This window comes from Dysidea avara, chromosome 12 (genome assembly GCF_963678975.1).
Source record: "Dysidea avara chromosome 12, odDysAvar1.4, whole genome shotgun sequence".
In the NCBI taxonomy this organism is placed as follows: domain Eukaryota; kingdom Metazoa; phylum Porifera; class Demospongiae; order Dictyoceratida; family Dysideidae; genus Dysidea; species Dysidea avara.
Window position 1 is genome coordinate 10,060,786 of NC_089283.1, and position 22,886 is coordinate 10,083,671.

Genomic DNA, 22,886 nt, shown 5'->3' on the forward strand with positions numbered 1-22,886 from the left:
CAATAACGAAAATAGTTACCTAAATGGCTCGGTTACCCGTGATTTTTGAACTGTTTATTACTATAGACCCGTTTATGGTAGCATCTATTTTTAACACACACGTGAGATTTTCTCGCTTTTTGTATTCTAAAAGTTTAACATGAGCGGCAGTACATCGAAATCTCGCAAGCTAAGCGTGTTCGATAGACTGGGCCCTGAAGAAGACTTGTCCCATGTAAGCTGTAATGGCTGCAATTTCATGTATTATGAATTTCTAGGGGTCCTCAACATCTGGTAGACATGGTAGTTTTACAGCACACAAACGCCAAGCAAAGTCAAAGTGGGTTATCAATTTTATTATTGTGTTTAATGACAAATTTGGTGCAGGCATCATAGACAGGGCTATGAAGATGATGAACATTCAGAGAAATTTAACCAACAGTCATCATATAAAGAACGTCATGGTAACACGTACAGTGGATCATCACATAACTACCATAAAGCATCAGCTGAAGGTGGACGCTCAGGCAGCTCTGAATGCGAAGATGTAAAAAAGGAAAAACATTCTAAAAGCAAGCAACATAGTGATAAGGAGCCAAAAGAAGAATACAACAAAGAGAAGAGACCAAAGACTAGTAAATCTGACAAACAGCTGGAATATAGTGATATTATAGAGGGATTATCTGATGCTGAAGATGTTAGAAATGTATTTGTTTATGTACAGGTGTATTGTGTTTGTATTCATAGACAAACTTGCCAGGTATATTGGACGATTTAGAAGAGAAGGATAGAGACAATCTGAAATATGAGAAAGGGGAAATCAGACCTAAAGAACCATTGGAACAAATTGAGGATACCAAAGCACCCAAGAGTTCTAGACTTGTGGAGGAAGATAAAAGGTAAACTTGTGTTGATGTGATTACATTGTTATGTAGAATATAGCCATTAAAATTTGTACCAAATGTATTCAATGTCAACTTTTCATGCCATAGTGATCACTTTTTAATAGTTTTACATTTCATATTGTGTGTCATTGGATCCTGTTTCAAATGTATCAGTGTTACACTGAATATGTTAGGAGATAAACATGTAATTTGAATAATAGATACTTTGTCTTGATTGGATTAATGCTGTAAATGGATGAAATTGTTTGTAGCCCTGAGGAAGTCTTTGAAGATGGCAAACGTTTGAAGACTGGCAAAGAGAAAAAGAGAAAACACAAAGGGGAGAAGCTGAAGGGAGAGGGCAATGAGATAGAAAGTCAGGATAGGTCAACACCAATACCTGAATTAGATGATCAGGATTTGCCTTCAAGAAGCAGTAGCAGGAAAAAGACTGCGGACAGCAGAAATTTGGTTGACGGAAGTAAGAGAAAAAGACCCACTGAGGACCCTGCTGGCTACAGAGAGAGAAGCAGTCGATCGTCTAAGGCAGTGATGGCTGCAGAACTTGATCATGGTATCAGCAGAGATAGCAGTTCGTGGAAATCTTTCCCTGCTAGTGAGGGAAGCTACAGACACTCAGAAATGTCATCACTTGACCGACATAGGGAAGATCGCTATAGTTCAACAAGAAAGATGAAGGGCATGTACACTGGTGAAGAAGAATATAGCAAAAGAGGAAGAGACAGGGAAAAAGATAGACCTTCAGATGCTGGTATGGATTACCCTTCACGGAAAAGAAAGAGGTGTGTATGTAGCATATAGATACATTGACTAATTTAATATCACTGCACTAGGTCTTACTCCCCTGAAGGAAGTTACTCGAGTAGCAAAAGGCAAAAAAGAGGAAAGAACATTGAGCTTTATGACTCGTTTAGTGAAGAGGAGGTTGAAGGCGATGGAAGTAATGACAACAAGAAAGAAAGAATGGCTAAGAATGAAGTAGATTTGGACTTGCTATTTCTTGAGGAAGATACAGAGTGTCTCAAGAACACAGTCAACAGTGCCTTGGACAGACACAAACCAGCCAAAGTATTTCTAAATACTGGTGTATCAACTGGACTTTGTGGATCAGAATTGTTCAATGTTGTATCAGACATAGTGTTAACTCATCTGCAATCACAAGACCCCAATGACAACAAGTGTAAAGAAAATGACAAATTTTTGGAAATGTTTCGGAAAGGCTCAACTGGCCTTCAAGTATCCAGTGAACTACGACAATACAAAACTACAAATAAGTTAATAAAAGATGTTGGAACACGAAGCAAGGCAGTCACAGCACAGGCCGACTTGAGCATCAGAAATAAACTGAGAAAGACTAACCAACGGGTAAAGAGAAAATGTAATAAATGTTGCTCAAATTTATTAGTATTCTTTTTTTCTTGTAGTGCTTTCCAGTATCGAATACAGAATTGCCACCCAACTGGGACTCCGAACTTTATGCTACTGGAATAGAACTGTACAAAATGAACAATAATAGCAAAAAGTTTAAAATAATTTCTTCTCACTGTGGTTCTGTGGTGTACACATAATGATATTTTAAAATACACTCCGTATATTGTTTGATTTCCTTGTATACGGGAAAACTTAGCACCGGTCTGATTTTTCTGTTGTGGAGGCGATAAACACCGGTCTGATTCTCTGTTGTGTAGGCGATAAACAAAGTCATATTAAACTCTATTGCAGACTGTCCGGAAATGGGTAAGCGATAGAGACAGTTGCAAAGAATGGCTAGTTTCGTACCATAAAATTATTATTGTAGCCATGATTGGCGCTTAATTGATTTGCACAACTGCTTTATAAATATGTACAATTCCTATTTATAGCTGGACCTGGAGCAGACAAGGCGGCGCATATAAAGTTTGCTACTGACGTACACTTGGAGCCAGAACACATCCACGTAGAAGTCACTAATGGTAACACAAATGAAAGCCATATTGGCCTCCTAGTTGTACATCACACTTATGAGGCAGAAATTCCGATAAAACATGATCTGGGGCCTGATGTAATTGCTGTACACCCTCAACACAATTTTTGTGTGACTTGCCTAGAATGTTCACAAACAAAAGCTACAACTGATGGCTCATTTGTCACTACTGTTAAGGTGAAGGTAAAAACAATAAAGGAAGGAGCTATTAGTGAAAAGATTGAATTGATAAGTGAAAAGGATGACCAGAAATGGGTGAAAGTGTTAGTTACAGCAAAAGTGCTAGCCAAGGGTCAAGGTACTCCATTGTTGAAAGATGGTGTTAAGATGATCTCTCATGAATATCAAGACGAGAGTGATTTCTCTGACTGGCAGGGTGATAAGTAAACATATTAACTATCTAAAAAAACTATATTATTACTTGATTCCTAATACTGTAGCATTATTATTATATATGTTTATGGACTTATAAGTCTTCATGAAGTCTCATATGATTCCGTATATCCGTATCGTCATGCTCTAAAGTTATTAAATACATCACATAAAATTGGTATTGATGTGCATACATATACATACCGTCCCAATGTGTATCATCGTCTTCCTTGGTGTTGCTTGCTGCAACTCGGTCTTGAAGTTGTTTGATTTCTGTATCGTAACTAGTCCATTCAGGTGCAATTCGCACAGCACTGGTTAACTTTGGCTCTTTAGTTAATGGGTTGTTACACTGTAAGAGTGTAATAATTATATGCAAACACGTGAATTCCCACTTACCAGATCTATTGTTTTTGCCTTTGTTTTACTCTCCTGGCTGCACCATGTTTCACACCACAGCCATTCCTGTGGAAGTGACTTTATTGGTACTTGATGAATCATATTGTTCGGAAGGTCTTGATCAAGATTTGACAAGCTATTGGGGTCTTGACTCAACATCTGGTACATGTCAGTAATCAATATTTAACGCATTAAAATATTACTTACCTGGTATTGGCCTCGTAGCCTATCTCCAGCAGCTATTTGACGGAACCTCACCAAATCAATAACATACAGGGCACTGTTAGTAAATAAAAAGTAATAGTAACACCTTTTTATACGATACATTATACCTAATATGGTATCTTCTATTTCCCAAATGGTTGCTCCAGTATCCACGCTTCCAAAACCTGCAATAAATATTACTTCTTGAAGAGGTTGGTTTGATTTGCTCACCGAAATCCTTCCATGTCTTCACGATCATCACAGAATGGAGTGTAGCCATATGGAGCACCTTCAAGTGGTAGATCCACCAACTCTTTCATGTCCACTCTGACAATCTATGTACAAAACACATAACTACACCATACAGGTTTAACAACGTACCTGATCTGCGTCAACAAATATAATCTTTTTTACACTCAGCGGAAACAGCACATCAAGGAATAAAATTTTATATCTGTAGGATTGACAATGTGAAGACACAAGTGATGGGCTGGTTGATCTTACCCCCAGATGATGCGTTGTTTTACTGTTTGCTGTTGTAACCAATGTGGCCACTTGTACTGGACAAGTTCATACTCAAAGCCATACTCCTTAGCCATGTGTGGAATGAAATCCTGTAGATTGAAGTATAGGAACGGAAGCACACAGCTCATACTATACCTTAAAGTTTGGAGAAAGGAAATTCTTGAGGAACCAGAATTTCACTGGATTTTTAGTATGCTTCAGAACACCTAACATCATAATCCTAACCAACAACAAAATAATCACCAAACTTTTATCACAACTACATTCATACTCTACCTAAGAAATCTCTCATACAAATGACCAGAAGCAACTGAGAATATATTGATAGTATCATTGACAGATGAAATGTGGTCACTGCTATACATTTTCTTCTTTTCTCCATCACCAAACAACCTTTAAACACAAAGGGATACCAATGTAGGGTAACCAACGAATGTGTGTTCCGTACCCAGTAAGACTTTCCCAATAACTATCATCCTCTGTGGCTTCTTCTACTTCATCATCTTCACCTTCTTCTGTTGCTGCTTCGTCACTGCTCAGTAAATCAACGTTCTCCATTCCTGGTCGCTTGGTGACATGGAGGGTCACAAATTTGCCAGTGAAACTTGACAACGTGACTATGAGGTTGTCGGCAACACTTTCAGGTTCTGTTCCTTCATGTCTGTAACAATAAGAAAAAATGAAATCAGACTTGCCCCCATAAAACAACCCATCAAGACAACTTCAATACTCAAATAATCAGACCATGTACACATTTAGAATTGTCTTCACAGAATCATTAGCCATGCAATAAGGTCATCATGATGGTTATAACATGACCAGCATGTGATCCTGTATTAACAGTACTTTTAAGGTTCCATTAATGCCACACACGTTATTTAAAATGTAATTCAGTATAATTATTGAATTACCGGACAACATGATAAATATCCTTTGACTTGCCCTCTCTCAAATGCATAACCCAAGCCCCAGGATTAGCCTTCAGCTGGAAGTATCCCTACAGAGAGAGGTAATATTATGGTGACTAAATGGTATATAGACACATTTCTGGGAATTAAAACATTAATTTTAGATATTCATTGTACATGTGGGATCAATCATTATAATTATCACACTGACCAGGTTAGCCATCACAATAGTGTCAAATAGGTCTGGTTGCTCCTGAGTGCCCAGTACAAACTGTAGACCTTGAGTTGGCTGGCCTGTTACCCCATCTGAACAGTGACCTGTGGTAGGTGTGAAGTATAAACTGTTACAACTGTACATTTATCACTTTGAATTTGAAATTTGACATGTTGTGACATGACAAGCAGAAAAAATACAAAACAATAACAATGACATGTGTGTATGTAGGTCACAAACATTACAGTACACACAGTCTTAGAGACATGTAGTATACCAGACATGTAGTATACCACACACAATCTCATATCACACACACACACACACACACACACACACACACACACACACACACACACACACACACACACACACACACACACACACACACACACACACACACACACACACACACACACACACACACACACACACACACACACACACACACACACACACACACACACACACACACACACACACACACACACACACACACACACACACACACACACACACACACACACACACACACACACACACACACACACACACACACACACACACACACACGCAGACACACAAACATACAATGTACCTGAACTTACAAGCATGCATTCAGTACAAACAAGCACTGCACATCATATTTACTTACCTTCAATTAAAATGTACTCTAGTTCAAAAGTGGCTGAAACACCATGTTCAATCTGCATCAACTGTTATAACACACATTAACATGTACATACAACACACACACCGCAGCCAGATGAATATTATCCAGGTCATGAACAGACTGGATGGGTTCCACAAACCAGGCGTGAGGTACTTGAAGGCTCAATGTCAGCAAGGGAGACTCAGGAAGATTCATAAACAGAGCAGAAGGACCCTCTGACATCAGACCATGATGAGGATGGAAGGAAAGCTCTGGCTCCAAGACCAGTTGGTAGAAACTAGAGTACAAATCAGTATTTGATAATGTGACAATATCTATGCATGTAGCCACAAAACCATTATCAAATATTCCTAATCACTTCAGATTAGATCATCCTGTTTGCAAACAGTGTACATGTAAACAAAATATTTTAGTGCAGCTATCCTAATGAACAAACAAGCACACAAAACGTAACGAATGTGTTGATACAAAAGGAATATTTACATGTAATTTTTTTTAACAATTATTGCACATCCTGTGTTTATAGACTTAGCCATCTCACAGGTTTAGTATCTCAAGAAGAAGATAGAAAACTGACATAACCATCTCAGAATATAACATAGTGACCAAGAGGTTTATACACACGCAAAAGTGCATATACCTTTTTGGTGGTAGCTCTGTCACCTTCTCCTTAGGGTTCAGCACAATGGTGACATTTACACCAGTGACCTTGTAGAGGACCTCAATTAGAGGTAGCATCTTCTGGGCGGCCTCTGATAGAGGGTTCACAAAGGCAACTAACTGAAGACACTTGTCATCCTCAGGAGGCAGCTTGATAGCACTAAGTGATAGAAATTACATTGCAATACACCAATATGTGTATCTTCAAAATGACTGTTTTCTATTGCCTTGTCCAGACTAAATAAACACCAAATACTAACAGGGTCCTGTATACACCAACCTGTGTTCATGTAGGAAAGATGGTACTGCGATTCTCCTCTTCTTTGGGGCACTACGTAATACTGACGATATCTTCATAACCAAATCACTTCGGAATAAACTACAAGAAAATTGAATGGATCAGAGTCTCCTGTTAATTCACATAATAATACACAGCTATACCTGGTGTCTTCATCAGGGTCTATTCCTGGTAGCTCTAACAGTGAAGCCTATAGAATAAAGAATGAATTAAGAGCTATATGTGTATCACCACTACCTTTGCATGAACTACATCAGCATGAGTCATTCGTTCAAAACTCTCCAACAACTTGAAATCAGCAACCTCAAAAACCTCATCTTGGCTAAATGGCCCAACAATCTGTAAATGTATTTGATATAAACTAATATGAATTTGCAAATAAAGCTCACCCTCCCGTTGCTAAGGAATGCTTGCTGACCCTCTTTCAACATCAACACCTCACGAGAATAAATCATGTGTGCAGTAATGACATTGTCTATGTTGGTATCCTCAAGTGCTTTATCCAACTTGTCTGCTTTAAAGCCCTGAAGTGTGCGAATAACATAAATACTCCAAACACAGACAGCGTATTTGAGCTAGTGTGTGTGTGTGTGTGTGTGTGTGTGTGTGTGTGTGTGTGTGTGTGTGTGTGTGTGTGTGTGTGCGTGCACGCATGCGTGTGTATGTATGTTAATAATGCATGCATGCATACATGCATGAGTGCACAACCTTGATTTCTTGTGCTAATGCCTTTAATTCATTAAGATCTCCTGAAGGTACATCAGTGTTGCAGAACCGCGACACAAACTCTTGTACAACACTCTGACGTTGACTTTTCCATAATGCCTCAAGGAATTTGTGGATCATGTGAGATGGACCACTCAATGATGGGATATTGTGTACAACACCAAGACGAATGAACACGTCAGAAGACTAAAACAAAACATTGAATATTCAGCAAATATTCATGGATGTAAGAAGGCCCTACTCCCTAAATAGTTGGTCTACAATAGTGTAACCACAGCCTGCGTGTCTAGATAACATAATTAGATGGTGATTCCATTGAAGCAATTAAAATGTAGTGAATGTCACTTAATACTTGTACCTTCACATACCATGTATTCCAGACCATTTTTGAACAGATTACGACCATGTGGTGTTGCCAGGTCAATAGCCAGCCAAACAGTGACGTGAGAGGTGACAAACTCCGCTGTGAAGGGTAGTTACAATTACACACTAGTGGTAAACACACACACCTTCAGGATTGAAAAAGTAGTTCATACGAGAGGTGACTGTGGCAGACATTACAGTTGCTGGCAGACTAGCAAACTTCATAAAACCATCCTCAGATGGACGTCCACTAATATCTAATATCTTTCCCTTCCCACTAGTAACATAGTGGTTGAGCCTCTCCAGCACTGAAGGCTTTGACATCACATGAGTATAGATATCTGTATTGTCTCTAATCATTTTCTACAGTGAACAGACAGACAGACAGACGGTCAATAGCAAATACATAGAGTCACCATTACCCTGTATGCTTCTTGTTGTAGTGTTGGTGTGAGTTGTTGTATGACACCAACTAATGCTGACTCAAAATCCTACAGCATAGTAGAGCTAACATAAGAGTGTGTAGAGGTATTTGTGTAACTGGTAACCTCTTCTGGATCCAGTGTCACTCCATTTACCAGCACTTGAGGGAGTTCTCCCAGGCCTTTCCTCTGATAGAACACCACTGACTCCTGTGTATACATTAGACCATGTATGTGGCACAACCACAGACACAATAACTGCACACACATGAGCACATCCTAAGTACGTGCGTGCACATATGCATGCATGTACACACGTACGCACACATCACCTTCACAATAGCAGTATACACAGAGTCATCCCCAAAAATTTCTTTGGCAGATTCAATTTGTCCACCATATTCATCCATGAAGCTGTCAACAATGTTAGAATGATTCAACTGATGCTCTTCATCAATAATCTACCGATACATAAATGCATAAATACAGTCGAATTCATTAGTGTACAAATTTTACAACATTTTTTTCATCAAAAGTTCATACATAATGTGAAGAAGTCAAGGTATGTATGTATACAGTGTATGGTGATTTTCCCCCTGATACTACGCTATGCACCTGAAACTTTCTTCACTTTTTTCATAGCGGTGCTGGCTATTGGCTAGGATCACAGCTTACATAGCATTTCGTTTTTGTAACCTACACATACAGCATACGTATATGGTCCATAAAGTATATGGTCCATAAACTATATAGCAGCTGCAATACCTAATTAAGGAAATGCAGTATAAGCACAATCTGCCATACATTGTTGTCTCAATAGTTACCATCAAGAATTAACTGTTACCATCAAATGCTAACATAGACATATATAGATATCAAGCCATAAGAGGCCTACACCATACAAGTAAAACAATACATACTCTACCCAATCAGTATTATGTGTTTACTATTGACCACAGTATAGTGCTTTACCATACTATGTGACAAGTATGTAGTGTACAGAACTACATAATACACTTGTTGAGGGGGTAAACACCTCTATACTTCCTATTGAAATAATTCTGATTGACAAAAAATTTATTTATGTTGAATATTTGCATGGTATAGAAGAGTGTGTTTAGCTTGATACTGTAGTTTAACATGAATCCTCTCATTTTGTTTCATAAAGTGGTTGATCGTCTCTTAATATGACTTCCTCTTAGCACTTGATTCATTGTTTGATTCAATGTTGATCACAATAGCAATTTTATCAACAGATAGTATACTTATTTCTTACCGTTTTCAGCCAGTTGAATGCCTTCATTGCACTGACTGTATGATTGATGAAGGAGAATGCTTTAGCTAAGGTGTAGCCAGGGTTTTCACTGGTTGGAATGGATGGATCATCTTGTGGGACAAGTAACACTCCAAATCTGTTGCAATAAGTATGTAGTATAAATACACACACACACACATACATACACACACACGCATGCACGCATGCATACAAACACACACGCACGCATGCACATAATGCACACATAGTGATGTTTGGAAAAACTTTACTAGTGTGGCCAAAATACCGTACTATTAATGCCATGTATCAAGTATTCTACTTCCTTTATCACATGATTTGATTATGCTGTTGATCATGAGTTACTCATTTGCTAGGGTCACTGCAGCGTAATAATTGTGGCCACACTTGGCAGTGGCCAAAGTTGCTTTGAAAAGAGAGGTACCCACAATTTCTGACCGCACAGAGTATTTGAAAATTAGCATTTACATTACACTGCTCCCAGTTCCAACAGCTACTGTACTGATAGCACAAAGGCAAAGGCGGGGATCTTTTTCCATATTTTCACTTTAGGCAGCTACATGTCCTCCAGCTCCTTGCAAGAAGCCAAGAGGAATCAATACGAGTAAGAATGGGAGCATAAGAGATATTGTGGTATGATGTACAGTAAATATGATCAACTGGCTAACGACACAACAGACATTCCATGTAATCAATAGAGGAACTAAAGATATGATTGTTTGTGTAACTGCACACAATAGCTATAACATTACAGCTTAGCTATATAGGATACTGGGTAAATTCTAAATAAGTTAACACAATAATTGTAATAATCGTTTGTCACAGTTAGATGACAATAGCACTTGATTACCAGCTACTAATGGTAGCCCATTTTGCTAGAGAGAAGACAATAGCAGACTTGTCATCACACAAAGTAAATAGACCTACCAATACTTCTTTACCACACATTACACATTAAGACCGCAAGTTTGTATAGCTAGCACAGTCTTTCAGCAGATGCAATCACTGCAGTATTTACAACTGTAGGTGGTCGGTTGTAGTGTACAATTAATTGTGTCTGCCAGCATCTGTTACAAATAGCTATACAGATGGTGGCAATGGTGAACAGCATATCACAAGAATTGTGGGTATGCCACAGCAGCAGCAGCAGTGTCCCCTGTAGAATCAAGCTAGCTACCTCTGTTATGAAGGATAACCAGACAGAAAGAAACACGAATAATAATCAACAGATTAATAATACAAATATTTTAAATTGTTCAGTTACCACATCTGAATGTTACAGTGAGAAGACACAGTGATAAATGTTAGGCCCACTGGCACCCCTGTGATACTCCTCCATCAATCAATTGTTGGACTTATCACATCACTGTACATGAACTACACTGAGAAGAAAAGAACACAGAAAACAGGAAAGAGCGGGGAACAGTTAAGGTAGGAAAGAAAGATGCTGGTAGAGTTCTGAATTTATTACTAGTGATGAATCACTTGTGAGAGATCAGTTTACAAGTAGACAACAATGACACACAAAATCGGCTTCCTGAACAGGCGGTAAACGGTTTGAATTACATTCGCTCAGAACCAGGGTCCATGATACATATTAGTAGCTGCAAGGTTCAGTAGCAGGTGACAAGGTAACACTATCAGACTATTTACCCTGAGACCATATTGCCAATCATCTGGTGAAAAGATGTCATGATGATTTACTGAATTAGTGTGACCAGTTATAAATATAGCAAAATGTGAGCTACAAGAGTGATGGTGGATATTCATGTAGGTGTATGATTCCATGAAGACTTGATATCGTACGTACCACAATAAACTAAATACATTTCATACACAAGTGTACTTAGGTACACCTGCTTTAAAAATAATGCACATTAGTACTGATGCAGCAGGCAAAAATACATACCGTATAAGCTTTTTTTCACTGAAATCGTCAAATTTAAATCCGCCAAATATCTGGCTAGCTAGAACTATGAACCTACACAGCTTATTCTGAGGAAGATTTACTAGTTCCTAAGCATGGTCCCACAACTGCAACTGGACATTTCTCTGTACCTTTCAGATTTTCGTATGCAGGCCAGAGGCACATGCAAGGCATGTTCTCCTATTCCTGCATATCAGATAGCTACTGTAGCTACATCACCTGCAGTCTCATCACTGGATGCAGCTATAATACTCGAAGCTATCTCGAGCTGCCATGACTAACACTGGTTACATGCAATGTGCATGTAACATGCATGCAGTGATCATGTGTATGTTGTATGTGGAAAATGAAACCTCACAGCCAGGCTATAAATAACTCTGTTTAACAGCCTGAGCTGTTCAGTGTCCTACAGACTGTAGGTGTTTTCAGTTGAGTGGTAACTATAGCAACAGCAATCAAATGCATGTATCATACAAGGGAGAGTCATACAGTACTACCAAGAGTTAATATAGTGGAGAGGAGAGTGTCTAACTCAATACAGAGCCACTACAAATGATTTGGAGGGATTCCTCTGTAAATCTTTGTGATTTTTAGTATTCTATATGTGAAGATTGTTTTAATCATCACATTACTTTTTTCTGCCAATGTGTACTTGTTAACACATCTGAGAGAATCCCTTTGAATCCCTCCAAATCATTTGTAGAGGCTTTGTATTGTGTTAGACACTCTCCTCTGTCATTAACTCTTGGTACTGCCTATTAGCAAGAGTTCATAATATATATATATATATACTGAGGAGAGTATCCTACTCTCCTGTACCCCTGTAGAAGGGCGTATCATGAAGTTTTGACGTAACGACAAGATGTTGTGGTTTGTGATATACAAGCAGCCATAAAAGTGCAAGAATCATTAGCACCGTTTCACATTCGCAATGCTCAGGATAGCCATATTCGTAAATGGCCTAGCAAGAAACGCCTACGAAGTGGTCCTAACCCATGAAAGAACGATTGTAGTTCAGTGAGAAAAGCTTAGAGGTGGAGTTAATTTGGTTGTTAGGCACGCGTTCAATCAATATCTTGTTCTACTAATGACATCATTAATTATACAAAGAAAAACGGGCAAACTCAGAAGTGCTATGTCATAACTTCACGATACGCCCTTCTACAGGGGTATATGTGACTGGATCTGCGAAAACTGTTCTTATTGCCCAAGACAGGAAGTTTGATTTTTTTACACAAACACAAAGCTTAATAAAATGTACTATCAAGTTTCACTGTCACAGTCAACCAGAGTAAAGTGGTCTGCTTTCGCTGGCTGCTTTTTTAAAGCACAGTGGCGAGCCGTATGAGTGGTCTGGAGTCTTGCTGGAGCTCTGGCCAACCAGGAGATGGCTGTGTGTGGCTGTACAGCTCCGTGGTGTTGGACAATGACCCATGCTGTAAATTTCCTTTCATTTTAGCCAGTTCTGAGCCCTGAATGACCATAACTTGGCCTAATTCATCCCAACACGTTCCTTTTCAATTTTTGAACACCATCTTGCCCGCCTTCCAGGGCCCCCACCTCCCCACCCTTCTGGAGCTCGCCTTATACAGACAACCTCGGTTTAAAAACTATCTAAAATGGTAGGAAACTTGGCTGTTGGCTACTTCATCAGTGGATGATCTGGAAGGTAACAAATTGCTGTAAAATGTGTGAAAATTTGGTATGCGTAGCTACCACCACTGGCCAGCTACAACACTCTGAATATTTAAAACCGACGTTTCTTGATACTTTTAAATGGGCGACAAGACCGGTTTTCCCAGAGACAGTCACATATGAGAGTAGGACACTCTCCTCAGTATATATATTATGAACTCTTGCTATTAGAGACCATGAAGAGCTGGGCTTTTCCAGCCAAAAATAACTGAACCCTACAAAGAGCCTCAATTTCCCAGCTTGACAGCATTGGTTAGGCACACAAAAATGTCTTCAGACCAACTCCAAAAAGTTTTTATGGAATTCTAAAAAAAAAATCTATTTAACAGAATTGTATGCTGACTGATTGACCAACTAACTGATGCCTCCAGCCAAGCATAACTCAACAATGGATAAGGCTATGGGATTGATTTTTTCACTGTTCCGCATCACTTCGTCTCAAGATGTGCCAACCGCAGTAAATACACAAATCATGGACTTGCCTTTGTCCTCCAGTTCTTTTCACTGACAATGCCAGGTGTTGATCCATGATAACAGGACGCAGCTTCCCTGTGGCTGTTTGGCTAATTATGTTTATTGTTGTACTGTATTTTCTGTAGCAACTGGATTAATTGCAAAGATGCTTCTCGTACTATTCTTCATTTGTAATAGGGTTGGAACGAATGTACAAATGCATCCTCCGAAGCTTCTTTTGAAAATGTTACCGAAGCTTTGTTACAGACGTCATGTCAACAATTAATGAATATAATTGATGGTTACTAGGGTGTACACTGTAGTACAAACTCCTACACTTTGTTATAGCTCCAGTATAACCATTGTTTAAACTATAGCTACTCCAAAAAATAAGCAAATAGCAGCTTCCACAAGAAGTGAAATAGTTGTGCAACTGGTTTAACTTGTTAGTATCCATGGTAACGAAGCTTTAGTGAAGTAAAGCAGCATCCGAATGTTAAGAAACCGAACGAAGCTTCGAACTATTTGTCTCAACCCTAATTTGTAATGATGTGTAACAGGTGGAGCAATTTAAGCTGAAAACAAAGCATAATGGCTACCTCCTCTTCCGTTACATACAGTAATTGATTGTTGGGGCACACGTTTGACACAAAATTACTTATATGGCATTACTGGTACCATTCCTTCCTTTAATGGAGTATTCGCTGGTTCATTTGTCATAAAGTTATGTTATAAAAAGTAAACAATCAAGTAGAAGAAATTTTAGGGTTCCAAGAGAAAAAAGTAGTGAAGTAAGAGAATACTGTATTTTACTGGTTAATGGCCGCGGGTACTATAACTTTCAGCAAGGAAAATAATGCAGGTGCTATGCGAAGGCGGCTACTACCTGAGGGCGGCTACTATGAGCTTGTGTGGCAGTAGCCTGCGGCGTTTATACGATTTTCAAATGGCTGACCTTGTGTAACCATCCTTTAATACTGTTAATCCACTCTGGCACTCGGCTCCTCTCAGAAACGCTATTTCCAGGCTTAAAATAACTCCTTTGCTTAGTTTCTCCTTCAAACATGTGTCATCAACACTTGTATCAGCATATTCAGATACAAGTTGCAGCTCTTATCTGAGGGCAGCTTTTATGACAGTAATTCAAGGTTGCGCTGCGGCTACTATCTGGGGGCGACTATTATGTGAGCCGTGACTATTAACCAGTAAAATACGGTAAGTGGCAAAGCAAGGAAGGTTGCCTATACCTACAGACATACTAGTGGACATTAAATCCCTAAACATGATCTCCGCTAGTATATCTGCAAGTATAAGCAACCTTCCTTGTTTCATCATGCACTTTTAGCTATTTGGAATTCTTGTTTCACTACTCTTTTTCCAATCTAACCTGAAAAATCCCTAATTTTTCTTGTACTGGTATGTTTCAGAGATCATGCAACATGTTACATGCACAATACAGTATTTGAAAGAGACTTGGTATTTACTGAGAATTTTGGTCATTTGAAACATTATAGTATTAGTACAGTAGTACTAAATACGTACTACAACATGTACTCCTGCCAAAAAAGCCATTGACAATAAAAAAAGCCTCACATTACTTTCATGACAACTTTGCAGTATATTGGGTACATTCAAGCCTAGATACACCTTCTAAAATGACTCGATTACAAATTTACTTTTACACAATTTTCAGCTACTGATCAAGGGGGTGTCACTCCAATAGCTGCTTATATATATACTTGTATAGTACATATTTAGTACAACTATGATAAAGAGGACCAACCCAATCTTATACTATGACAGATCATACCTTACTCACCTAACAGGTACAGCATGCTGTAAGAACAATGTCAGGTAGTCAAGGTAGTCATGTGTAATAGTTGCCATGGGATCCAGACACATCACCTGTACAATGACCACATGTAGTGACATCATAGGGTATGTAGCCACTAACTGTAGTGTAAATGTTCTTGGCTATTTGTCGTATCATCCCAGGGAACACTGGTCTTAACAGCTACAGGATGAACATATTAACAAACATGTAGTTCTTCATACACACACATACACACACACATGCTTACCTCACCCACTGACTTGGGCCAGCTCCTGTATTTAGCATCATTCTCCAAATCATTCATAAACTACCAACACAACCAGTACAGTACACACTCAATCACATAACTCTACACACTCACCACTACATTATCACTTCTCATGTCCACCACAAATGATTGTTGGTCAGAGTGAACCTTCAGTGACAGGGTGGACTGTAGGTCAGTAGACTGTACTCCTAGTCTGTACAGTGAGTCTACCAGCCTAGCTTCATGTTGCAGGGTCTCCTGTAGGCTGAATGGAGAAAAATATACACTTCATCATATAGCAAGAAAACTCTGCCTGCATGCACACAATCAATCATCTCTCATTTTCCCTTGGAGTACTAGTGGTCTGCCTGCATTATACTGTTCTATATACAGGGTACTAAGTATCTATTATCCAAAAACTTCTGATTTAAAATTTATGACAGTAAAACAGGCCATTAGAGACTAGACTATATACCACTATGACCAATACAACAAAACCTTTTGAAAACTGTGTGTATTATGGGCAGCTTATGGCTGTACAGTCATCTACAATAGTATACATGCCTCTAGTCACTAAAGCATGCTGATACCTGAACACATCAAGACTATCACCATCTAGTACCATTCCATTGATCAACATGTAGGAAGATCCAGCACTAATGCCATAGCTGGCTAGTGTCTACAGGTAGAGCAGATATTATGACTGTCCCTTATGTGGACAGGTAACATACATCATGATTTTCCCTGATTTCGTGTTTTAAGTCTCCCTTGACCTTTACACGGTACAGTGACCTGTAAGATGCACAATTATAAATAGGTTTGATTGTGTGGGCATGTTTGCATGTGCATGCAGTGTGACAACAATGGATTATCAAAAATGATAGCAAAACAGCGCTAGTCTTTGTCACAATGTGTATACACAGGCTGCAATTATAATGTCATCTGGTATCACAGCTGCATGCATTGTGTTCACTGTCATTAAACATTCCATGTGAAAATTCATCAGTTATGTTTTCATCTGTTCCTATCTTTCAAAAGAAAGGTCACAAGGTGCTGCAAGTATCAGGCACAGAAGAGAAATGAGGCGAGAGAGAGAGACTTACCCATGTATATAACTCACCTGGTATGAACTGGTAAGTATTGAGCTATCTCTTTCATTGTTTCCAAAGCAGTCAGGTTATCAGCACTTGACATAATACGTTGACTAGCTTGAAAGCCAAGATCTGCAGATACATGAGCTAATGTGCTACTCCCAATATGAGATTTTCATAACTCACCTTGTAACTGCCAAACCTTGAGTTCAACAATTTCCTTCAAGCTCTCTTTCAGGTGGGTCTTAAACTCTCCAAGATCTGATCCTAATTCAGGGTAACGTTGCTTAAGTGTTTCAAACAAAAATCCCTCCAATTCTTTTTCCTCTTCCTCCATTTCATGTGCTTGTTCAGCTATCAAAAATAAAACAATAACACTAGTTTTGCACCAACTAAGCTCCAATTACCATCAGCCACCTTGGAGTCATCCATTGCTTTATATTCAGTACTCTTAACAGCTAGATGGACCCCATATCCTGACAACCTGACTTTCCTTGATGAAACACTCTAATAGAACACACACCAAATACCAACCACATACTCATATCATATAACTCACAAACATATAATGCCGTAGTATGTATTTCACTTTCTGCTGTGCTGCCAGCTCTACCAGAGCATCATGAAAGGAGGCAAATTCTCTACTGCCAATTTCTGCATATAAGATCACTTGAGGAACATCACCTTGCACTACACCAGGAAACACATGGTCAAATTGATATGGTTGTGTTTGGTTGGCCACAGGTGTGTTAGCCTTCAACATTGTTTGCATATCATCCACACTGCAGGCTACATCTGCTGCATCAATTTCTACAAATGCACTACAATTCTTAACAACTTCAAAATGTTCTTTAATGCGTTGCTTTGCAATCTGCAACCACATGCAGTAAACAAAATGTATTCAGCACAACACAATCATACTTGATTGTACATTTCAATTGTCGGTGAATACGTTCTGGTGGAGAGTGACAGCTTCAGGAGATCGTAAGTCATTCCAGATAGCAATTTCTCAGCCACAGACATAAATACATCATATCGGCCTACAATTTTAAAATAATAATACTTGAATTGGTGAATAAATAGGTACTTTTTCCAGGAGGATTCTTGTAGTTAATCAATTTAGTTTCAGCTACAAATTTCCAGAAGAGCTGTGGATCATAGTGTGCGATGTACTCACTGTTGAATGAGTGAATAGCTTAAAGTGTGCTGAGAAATCTCCGCTTACCTAGCCTCCAGCAACACGGGAAAATCTGACCATTTCGAATTGAGGTGTGTTTCAACAAATTTGCAGTCCACATAAACGATTCCAAATATAAATATAATCACTGCAGCGGTCTTCATGGTAGCGCAGTAGCAACCCTTGTTTGTTCCAAATAATACCCACCGACCCAACTTACCCTATTAACACGCAAGAAATTGTTTCTATTACTACAAAGTGACTCCACCTTAAAATCTCCGAAAATGATGGACGAACAGGCAGCCGTCGCTTCGCTGTCTCTACACGTCGTTCTCAACCCAATATTCAAGGAGGTAAGGATACATTGACTAACAACATGTTAGGGGGTAAAATTCTGTTTCACAGAGACTTGGCATACACGCCTACATTTTAAAGTCATTTACTAATATTGTTTTTCTATATAGTTGGAAGCAGACGAACATAGCATAGCCGCCGTACAAACACTAAGGACGGCTTTTAATAAGGTTAGAGCTCATATATCAATCTACAATTCCATTGATAAAAACAATTAACTTTAGGCTGAGAAAGACAACCCAGGGGTGTGTCAGCAATTCATTGGTGGTTTACTAGAAGCTGAGGGAATTAATATCAATATTCCTGAGACATTGTTAAGACTAGCTTGTACCGATTGTGATGGTATGTGGTGAAAGAAGTAGTAAGAAAAGATTTTTAACTGTATTTTTCTTTGTTTAGTTTACGTCCTTAGAAGACCAGAGCCTGAGTTTGTGCAGCTAAATGAGAGGGCACAGCGTAAGTATTGATGTGCTAATATTTTTTTGTGATAATTGTATGGAAAAGGAAAGAGGAAATCACAAAGGATGTTGTAATTTTTATGTCCTTTGTTATTTAACATAGTTCTAAAAGTTATCCTGAGTCGTATTCCTGATCAAATTGGGGATAGGTCACGTTTCCTTCAGACAATAAAGTAAGTGAAGACTATTTGAAAGGTCTAGATCTTTTTACTGATTTTATTCCCAATAATAGGGACATTGCCAGTGCTATAAGAGACCTATTAGACTCGGTCAATGAGGTATCTAAGAAACACCAAGCAAATCCTAAACTGAAAGAATACAAAAAGGTATTGAATTATTGTATTTCAGTCAATATATAGTTCATATGTCAACAGTTTGTATAGTTGAACAAACATGTTGAATGCATGATATCAAATATTTATTATTGTACTATTAATAGACAATACCAAAAAGGATGGTATATAATTTATCATCCATAACTTTGCTGTGTTCTTGTGTGTAGGCACTTGATAATCACAAAAGAGTGTTTGTAAGAAATTCTAAAAGTTTCAGTGACACTTTAAAGAGATACTTTAAAGATGGACAGTAAGTTGACATTGACAATCATTGATCATGTGTCATTTTGCATCTGAGACATACTGTCTTACACTAAGGGTCATAGTTTGCTATAGAAACACTCAAACTATCCTTTTTTGCTCATTTATCTCTTTGATCTGCCTATCTTAGATCAATAATAATTTATGCCACAAAGTAACTGTTATTATCCAGGCATGGGGCAATTAAAGTACATTGAAAAGTATTTAAGTAAAGTACAAGTACTTTTGAGATTTACTTAAGTATAAGTACAAGTACATATGATTTTCAAGGTTATGTACTTAAATACAATGCAAGCTAGTACTTTTGATAGTATTTAAGTGCAAGTACACATTGAAAGAGAAAGCATGTAGTGTAGTTTCTATTAAGATCAACTGTGCAAACCTTGGCATGATAAGTAGCGTATTCAAAGAGTGAACACCATTAATTTATTTTTGCTATGCAGTAGTGTGAAAATTGACACCATGATAATTTCACATTGGTTGTCGGTGAAATCCATAATATACAAAACAAATCGTCACATTTATGAAAATGAACATGTGTCAAACTACAGTTAGTTGTGCTACCAACTTTCATTGGCTATACTTTCAAGTATGGAGTGTCTTTACACATTTTGATTTTCTTGGCCAACCAACCTGAAAGTAGGTGGTATGTATCTCAACAGATCTATGTACTTTAAGTACATTGCTTAGGACTTAAGTATAAGTACATTACATTTGTACAAAAGTATTTAAGTACAAGTACTCTAAAAGGTGTACTTAAGTACAAGTACCAATGTACTTCGCCCCAAGCCTGTTATCATTACAGACAGAAATAATACTAACTCAGAGTACCAAACTGTATATTTACTAAATGATTGCAATTTCACTGAATAGCTGATGTTCCATTGTTCATTAGTTTTCTCATTTCTTGTTTATGGGAACAACTCCTTCTTTCATGACAGAGCTAATAAGCACTGCTACTGCTCTAATGTTGTTATCCTGATAAATGGTAATAATTCTTTACAGGGTTTTTGCTATTGAATTTATCACTTTTGCAGTTGACTTCTTCCTGTTTTGTTGGTTGCTTTTGCAGTAGAATTTGTCGTCTTGGCAATTGAATTTAACAAGTAGAATAAGGTACTATTGCATTACGTGTTTGTAGGAAATTTTGTCACAACTAGTCCAAAAACACCTGGCTAACCAGCAACACTGTGAAGCAGCAGAAGTGATTATTGACAAGAACTTGTATTAATTAGTTGTATTCAGTATGTGTGCACAGTGATAAGGATTTCTACCACTGTAGACAGACATTATACCATCAAGTGCACACCCGGATTTTACACCTCTGCAAACACTAGATAACGAAAATACCTATGCAACACTAACTTACTGAAATTCACTTCTATCTTGGCTTCTATCTTGAACAAGTAGAACAATCAGTTTTGACGAAATTAGGACTAATTCTAATATAATAGTGCCTACTGCAAGCATGTCAAATACAATTGTCAAGTACATCGAATACAATTACCAAGGTGACACAAGGGTGATGAATTCAATAGTAGTACTATCATGTTTTTATGCTTAATATTTGAGACTATGGGTCGGCCCATTTATATTGCCTGGGTAAAGCATAAATCTTCCCAAATTTTCATTTTATTAAAACGTGTCATTATGTGTGTCTATAATTTGCAGGTCTGAAAATGTTTTCTTGAGTGCAAATCGACTGATCAATCAAACAAATACACTATTGAGTACATTCAAGCAGGCCAGCTAGTCCTACCACTACTGAACTCTATACATACACACGTACACAGCAATCATTGTAATAATGTTGATCTCTATTTTTTAATTTTGACGGGTTAAAAACCTAAAATGACAAATTTTCGTCTGTGTAATAGAAGTATTATATTTTAACCAATCAAATTACCGTAAGTAATGAGGGCGCGCGTGCTCGCAAAATTCAAATTTTGTTGCTGATTCGGCAAGGTTGTGAAATGGCAGAATCAGACGCAAGTCGGTTGGTACAATTATCGAAATCAATTCAAGCACCTACACCGAAGTGGCACAAGACAGTGAAGACTTGTACCCCGAGACTTGCTACGCCTCAAACTTTGACAGGAGGAAAGCCGGTAGCAGCGTACACTTCGACTGAAAAGCATCGAGTCGGAAAAGGGTACAGTAGCCATAGGCACCATCATGATAAGTCAACGCGAAGCAGTAAACTAGAGAAAGAAGATGGAGATAGGTTTATTCCTAATCGTACTCTCACTGATTTAAACTATGCCTCGCATCAAATGTTACACGGGGAAGACGCAGCTACTACTGATGAAGAGCACAAGTCTATGTATGAGTTCGGGTCTTCCTGCAAGCGGAAAGTAAAAGGTATTTTAGATGCGCACAGCAGAATTATAATATGGTCACTACTCGTCACAGTGTGTGATGTGTACAGGAAAACGACAGCAACAATTCAGCAATTCAAAATTACCCCTAAAATTATAGTGCTGTTTTTTGTTTTTTGTTTTCTATAGGAATTCAACCACCTTCTTCTGGAAGAGCCCTTAGTACTAGTAGAAAAGCAAAGGTAGTCAGAGACATCAGAAAAGTTCCATCTGACCCAGAAAAGATTCTAGATGCACCTGGCCTTGTTGATGACTTCTGTAAGTTGCTCATGGTTTGTTCTAATTTCCACACTTCCAAATTTCAATGCAGACATTAGTCCTTTGGCTTGGAGTATGAAGAACCAACTAAGTATAGCATTGGGGAATCTGGTATATTTGTGGAACGCTGATGATGGTTCTGTGATACAATTGATGGAGCTCTCGCAATCTTCAGAGTATATTTCATCAGTAAGCTGGGGCAAAAAGGGTGCTTATCTTGCTGTCGGCACCAGTTCTTCACGTGTTCAAATATGGGATGTCAACAAGCAACAAAAATTGCGTGATCTGAAAGTGGGAAATTCAGTCCGCATTGGCTGTTCAGACTGGAATTCCTTCATTTTAGCAAGGTATTTTTTTGTAGTATCAAGAGTACATACAGTAATAAAAATAGGGAGGGAGAGTGTCTAACTAGGACACTTTCAACCAAAATCACTGCATAGTATAAAGCATCAGTACACTGGTAGAACAAAAGCTTTACCTTATTCAACACCTATCAACAGCACTCAACATAAC

General features: G+C 38.3%; 5 protein-coding genes across 6 annotated transcripts in view; 4 read left to right on the plus strand and 1 right to left on the minus strand.

The window, feature by feature from the left end:
* The first annotated feature begins 63 nt into the window (after positions 1-63).
* Positions 64-2,486, plus strand: LOC136240265 (serine/arginine-rich splicing factor 4-like). The gene is made up of 7 exons (XM_066031201.1): positions 64-214; positions 258-319; positions 367-676; positions 727-878; positions 1,136-1,666; positions 1,718-2,249; positions 2,309-2,486. The coding sequence occupies exons 1-7, from the start codon at positions 140-142 to the stop codon at positions 2,450-2,452; spliced, it is 1,806 nt and encodes a 601-aa protein (XP_065887273.1). The 5' UTR covers positions 64-139; the 3' UTR covers positions 2,453-2,486.
* LOC136240274 (adipose-secreted signaling protein-like) lies at positions 2,465-3,330 on the plus strand. The gene is made up of 2 exons (XM_066031213.1): positions 2,465-2,621; positions 2,747-3,330. Exons 1-2 carry the CDS (start codon positions 2,618-2,620, stop codon positions 3,232-3,234), a joined length of 492 nt encoding a protein of 163 aa, XP_065887285.1. The 5' UTR covers positions 2,465-2,617; the 3' UTR covers positions 3,235-3,330.
* LOC136240264 (UDP-glucose:glycoprotein glucosyltransferase 1-like) lies at positions 3,217-18,554 on the minus strand. The gene is made up of 40 exons (XM_066031200.1): positions 18,378-18,554; positions 18,240-18,328; positions 18,074-18,192; positions 17,712-18,023; positions 17,560-17,659; positions 17,339-17,506; positions 17,182-17,284; positions 16,793-16,853; positions 16,652-16,740; positions 16,176-16,326; positions 16,062-16,121; positions 15,935-15,994; positions 15,800-15,885; positions 9,888-10,023; positions 8,944-9,072; positions 8,738-8,821; positions 8,612-8,680; positions 8,336-8,552; positions 8,195-8,289; positions 7,809-8,012; positions 7,490-7,624; positions 7,338-7,439; positions 7,244-7,290; positions 7,083-7,181; positions 6,783-6,962; positions 6,227-6,419; positions 6,125-6,176; positions 5,467-5,573; positions 5,259-5,344; positions 4,796-5,008; positions 4,624-4,740; positions 4,483-4,567; positions 4,327-4,436; positions 4,204-4,276; positions 4,054-4,157; positions 3,951-4,007; positions 3,826-3,898; positions 3,619-3,777; positions 3,424-3,571; positions 3,217-3,366 (listed from the first exon to the last, which is right to left on the minus strand). Exons 1-40 carry the CDS (start codon positions 18,491-18,493, stop codon positions 3,314-3,316), a joined length of 4,641 nt encoding a protein of 1,546 aa, XP_065887272.1. The 5' UTR covers positions 18,494-18,554; the 3' UTR covers positions 3,217-3,313.
* LOC136240271 (programmed cell death protein 10-like) lies at positions 18,523-21,630 on the plus strand. Its single transcript, XM_066031210.1, has 8 exons — positions 18,523-18,682; positions 18,794-18,853; positions 18,908-19,025; positions 19,083-19,139; positions 19,245-19,314; positions 19,374-19,467; positions 19,644-19,726; positions 21,409-21,630. Exons 1-8 carry the CDS (start codon positions 18,614-18,616, stop codon positions 21,488-21,490), a joined length of 633 nt encoding a protein of 210 aa, XP_065887282.1. The 5' UTR covers positions 18,523-18,613; the 3' UTR covers positions 21,491-21,630.
* LOC136240267 (cell division cycle protein 20 homolog) overlaps positions 21,589-22,886 on the plus strand; it is a 3,483-nt gene continuing 2,185 nt past the window's right edge. For both annotated transcript variants that reach the window (XM_066031204.1, XM_066031205.1), the window contains exons 1-3: positions 21,589-22,098; positions 22,245-22,373; positions 22,426-22,720. In XM_066031204.1, the coding sequence (XP_065887276.1) occupies positions 21,711-22,098; positions 22,245-22,373; positions 22,426-22,720 (812 nt within the window). In that variant the 5' untranslated portion in view covers positions 21,589-21,710. The remainder of the gene's footprint in view (positions 22,099-22,244; positions 22,374-22,425; positions 22,721-22,886) is intronic.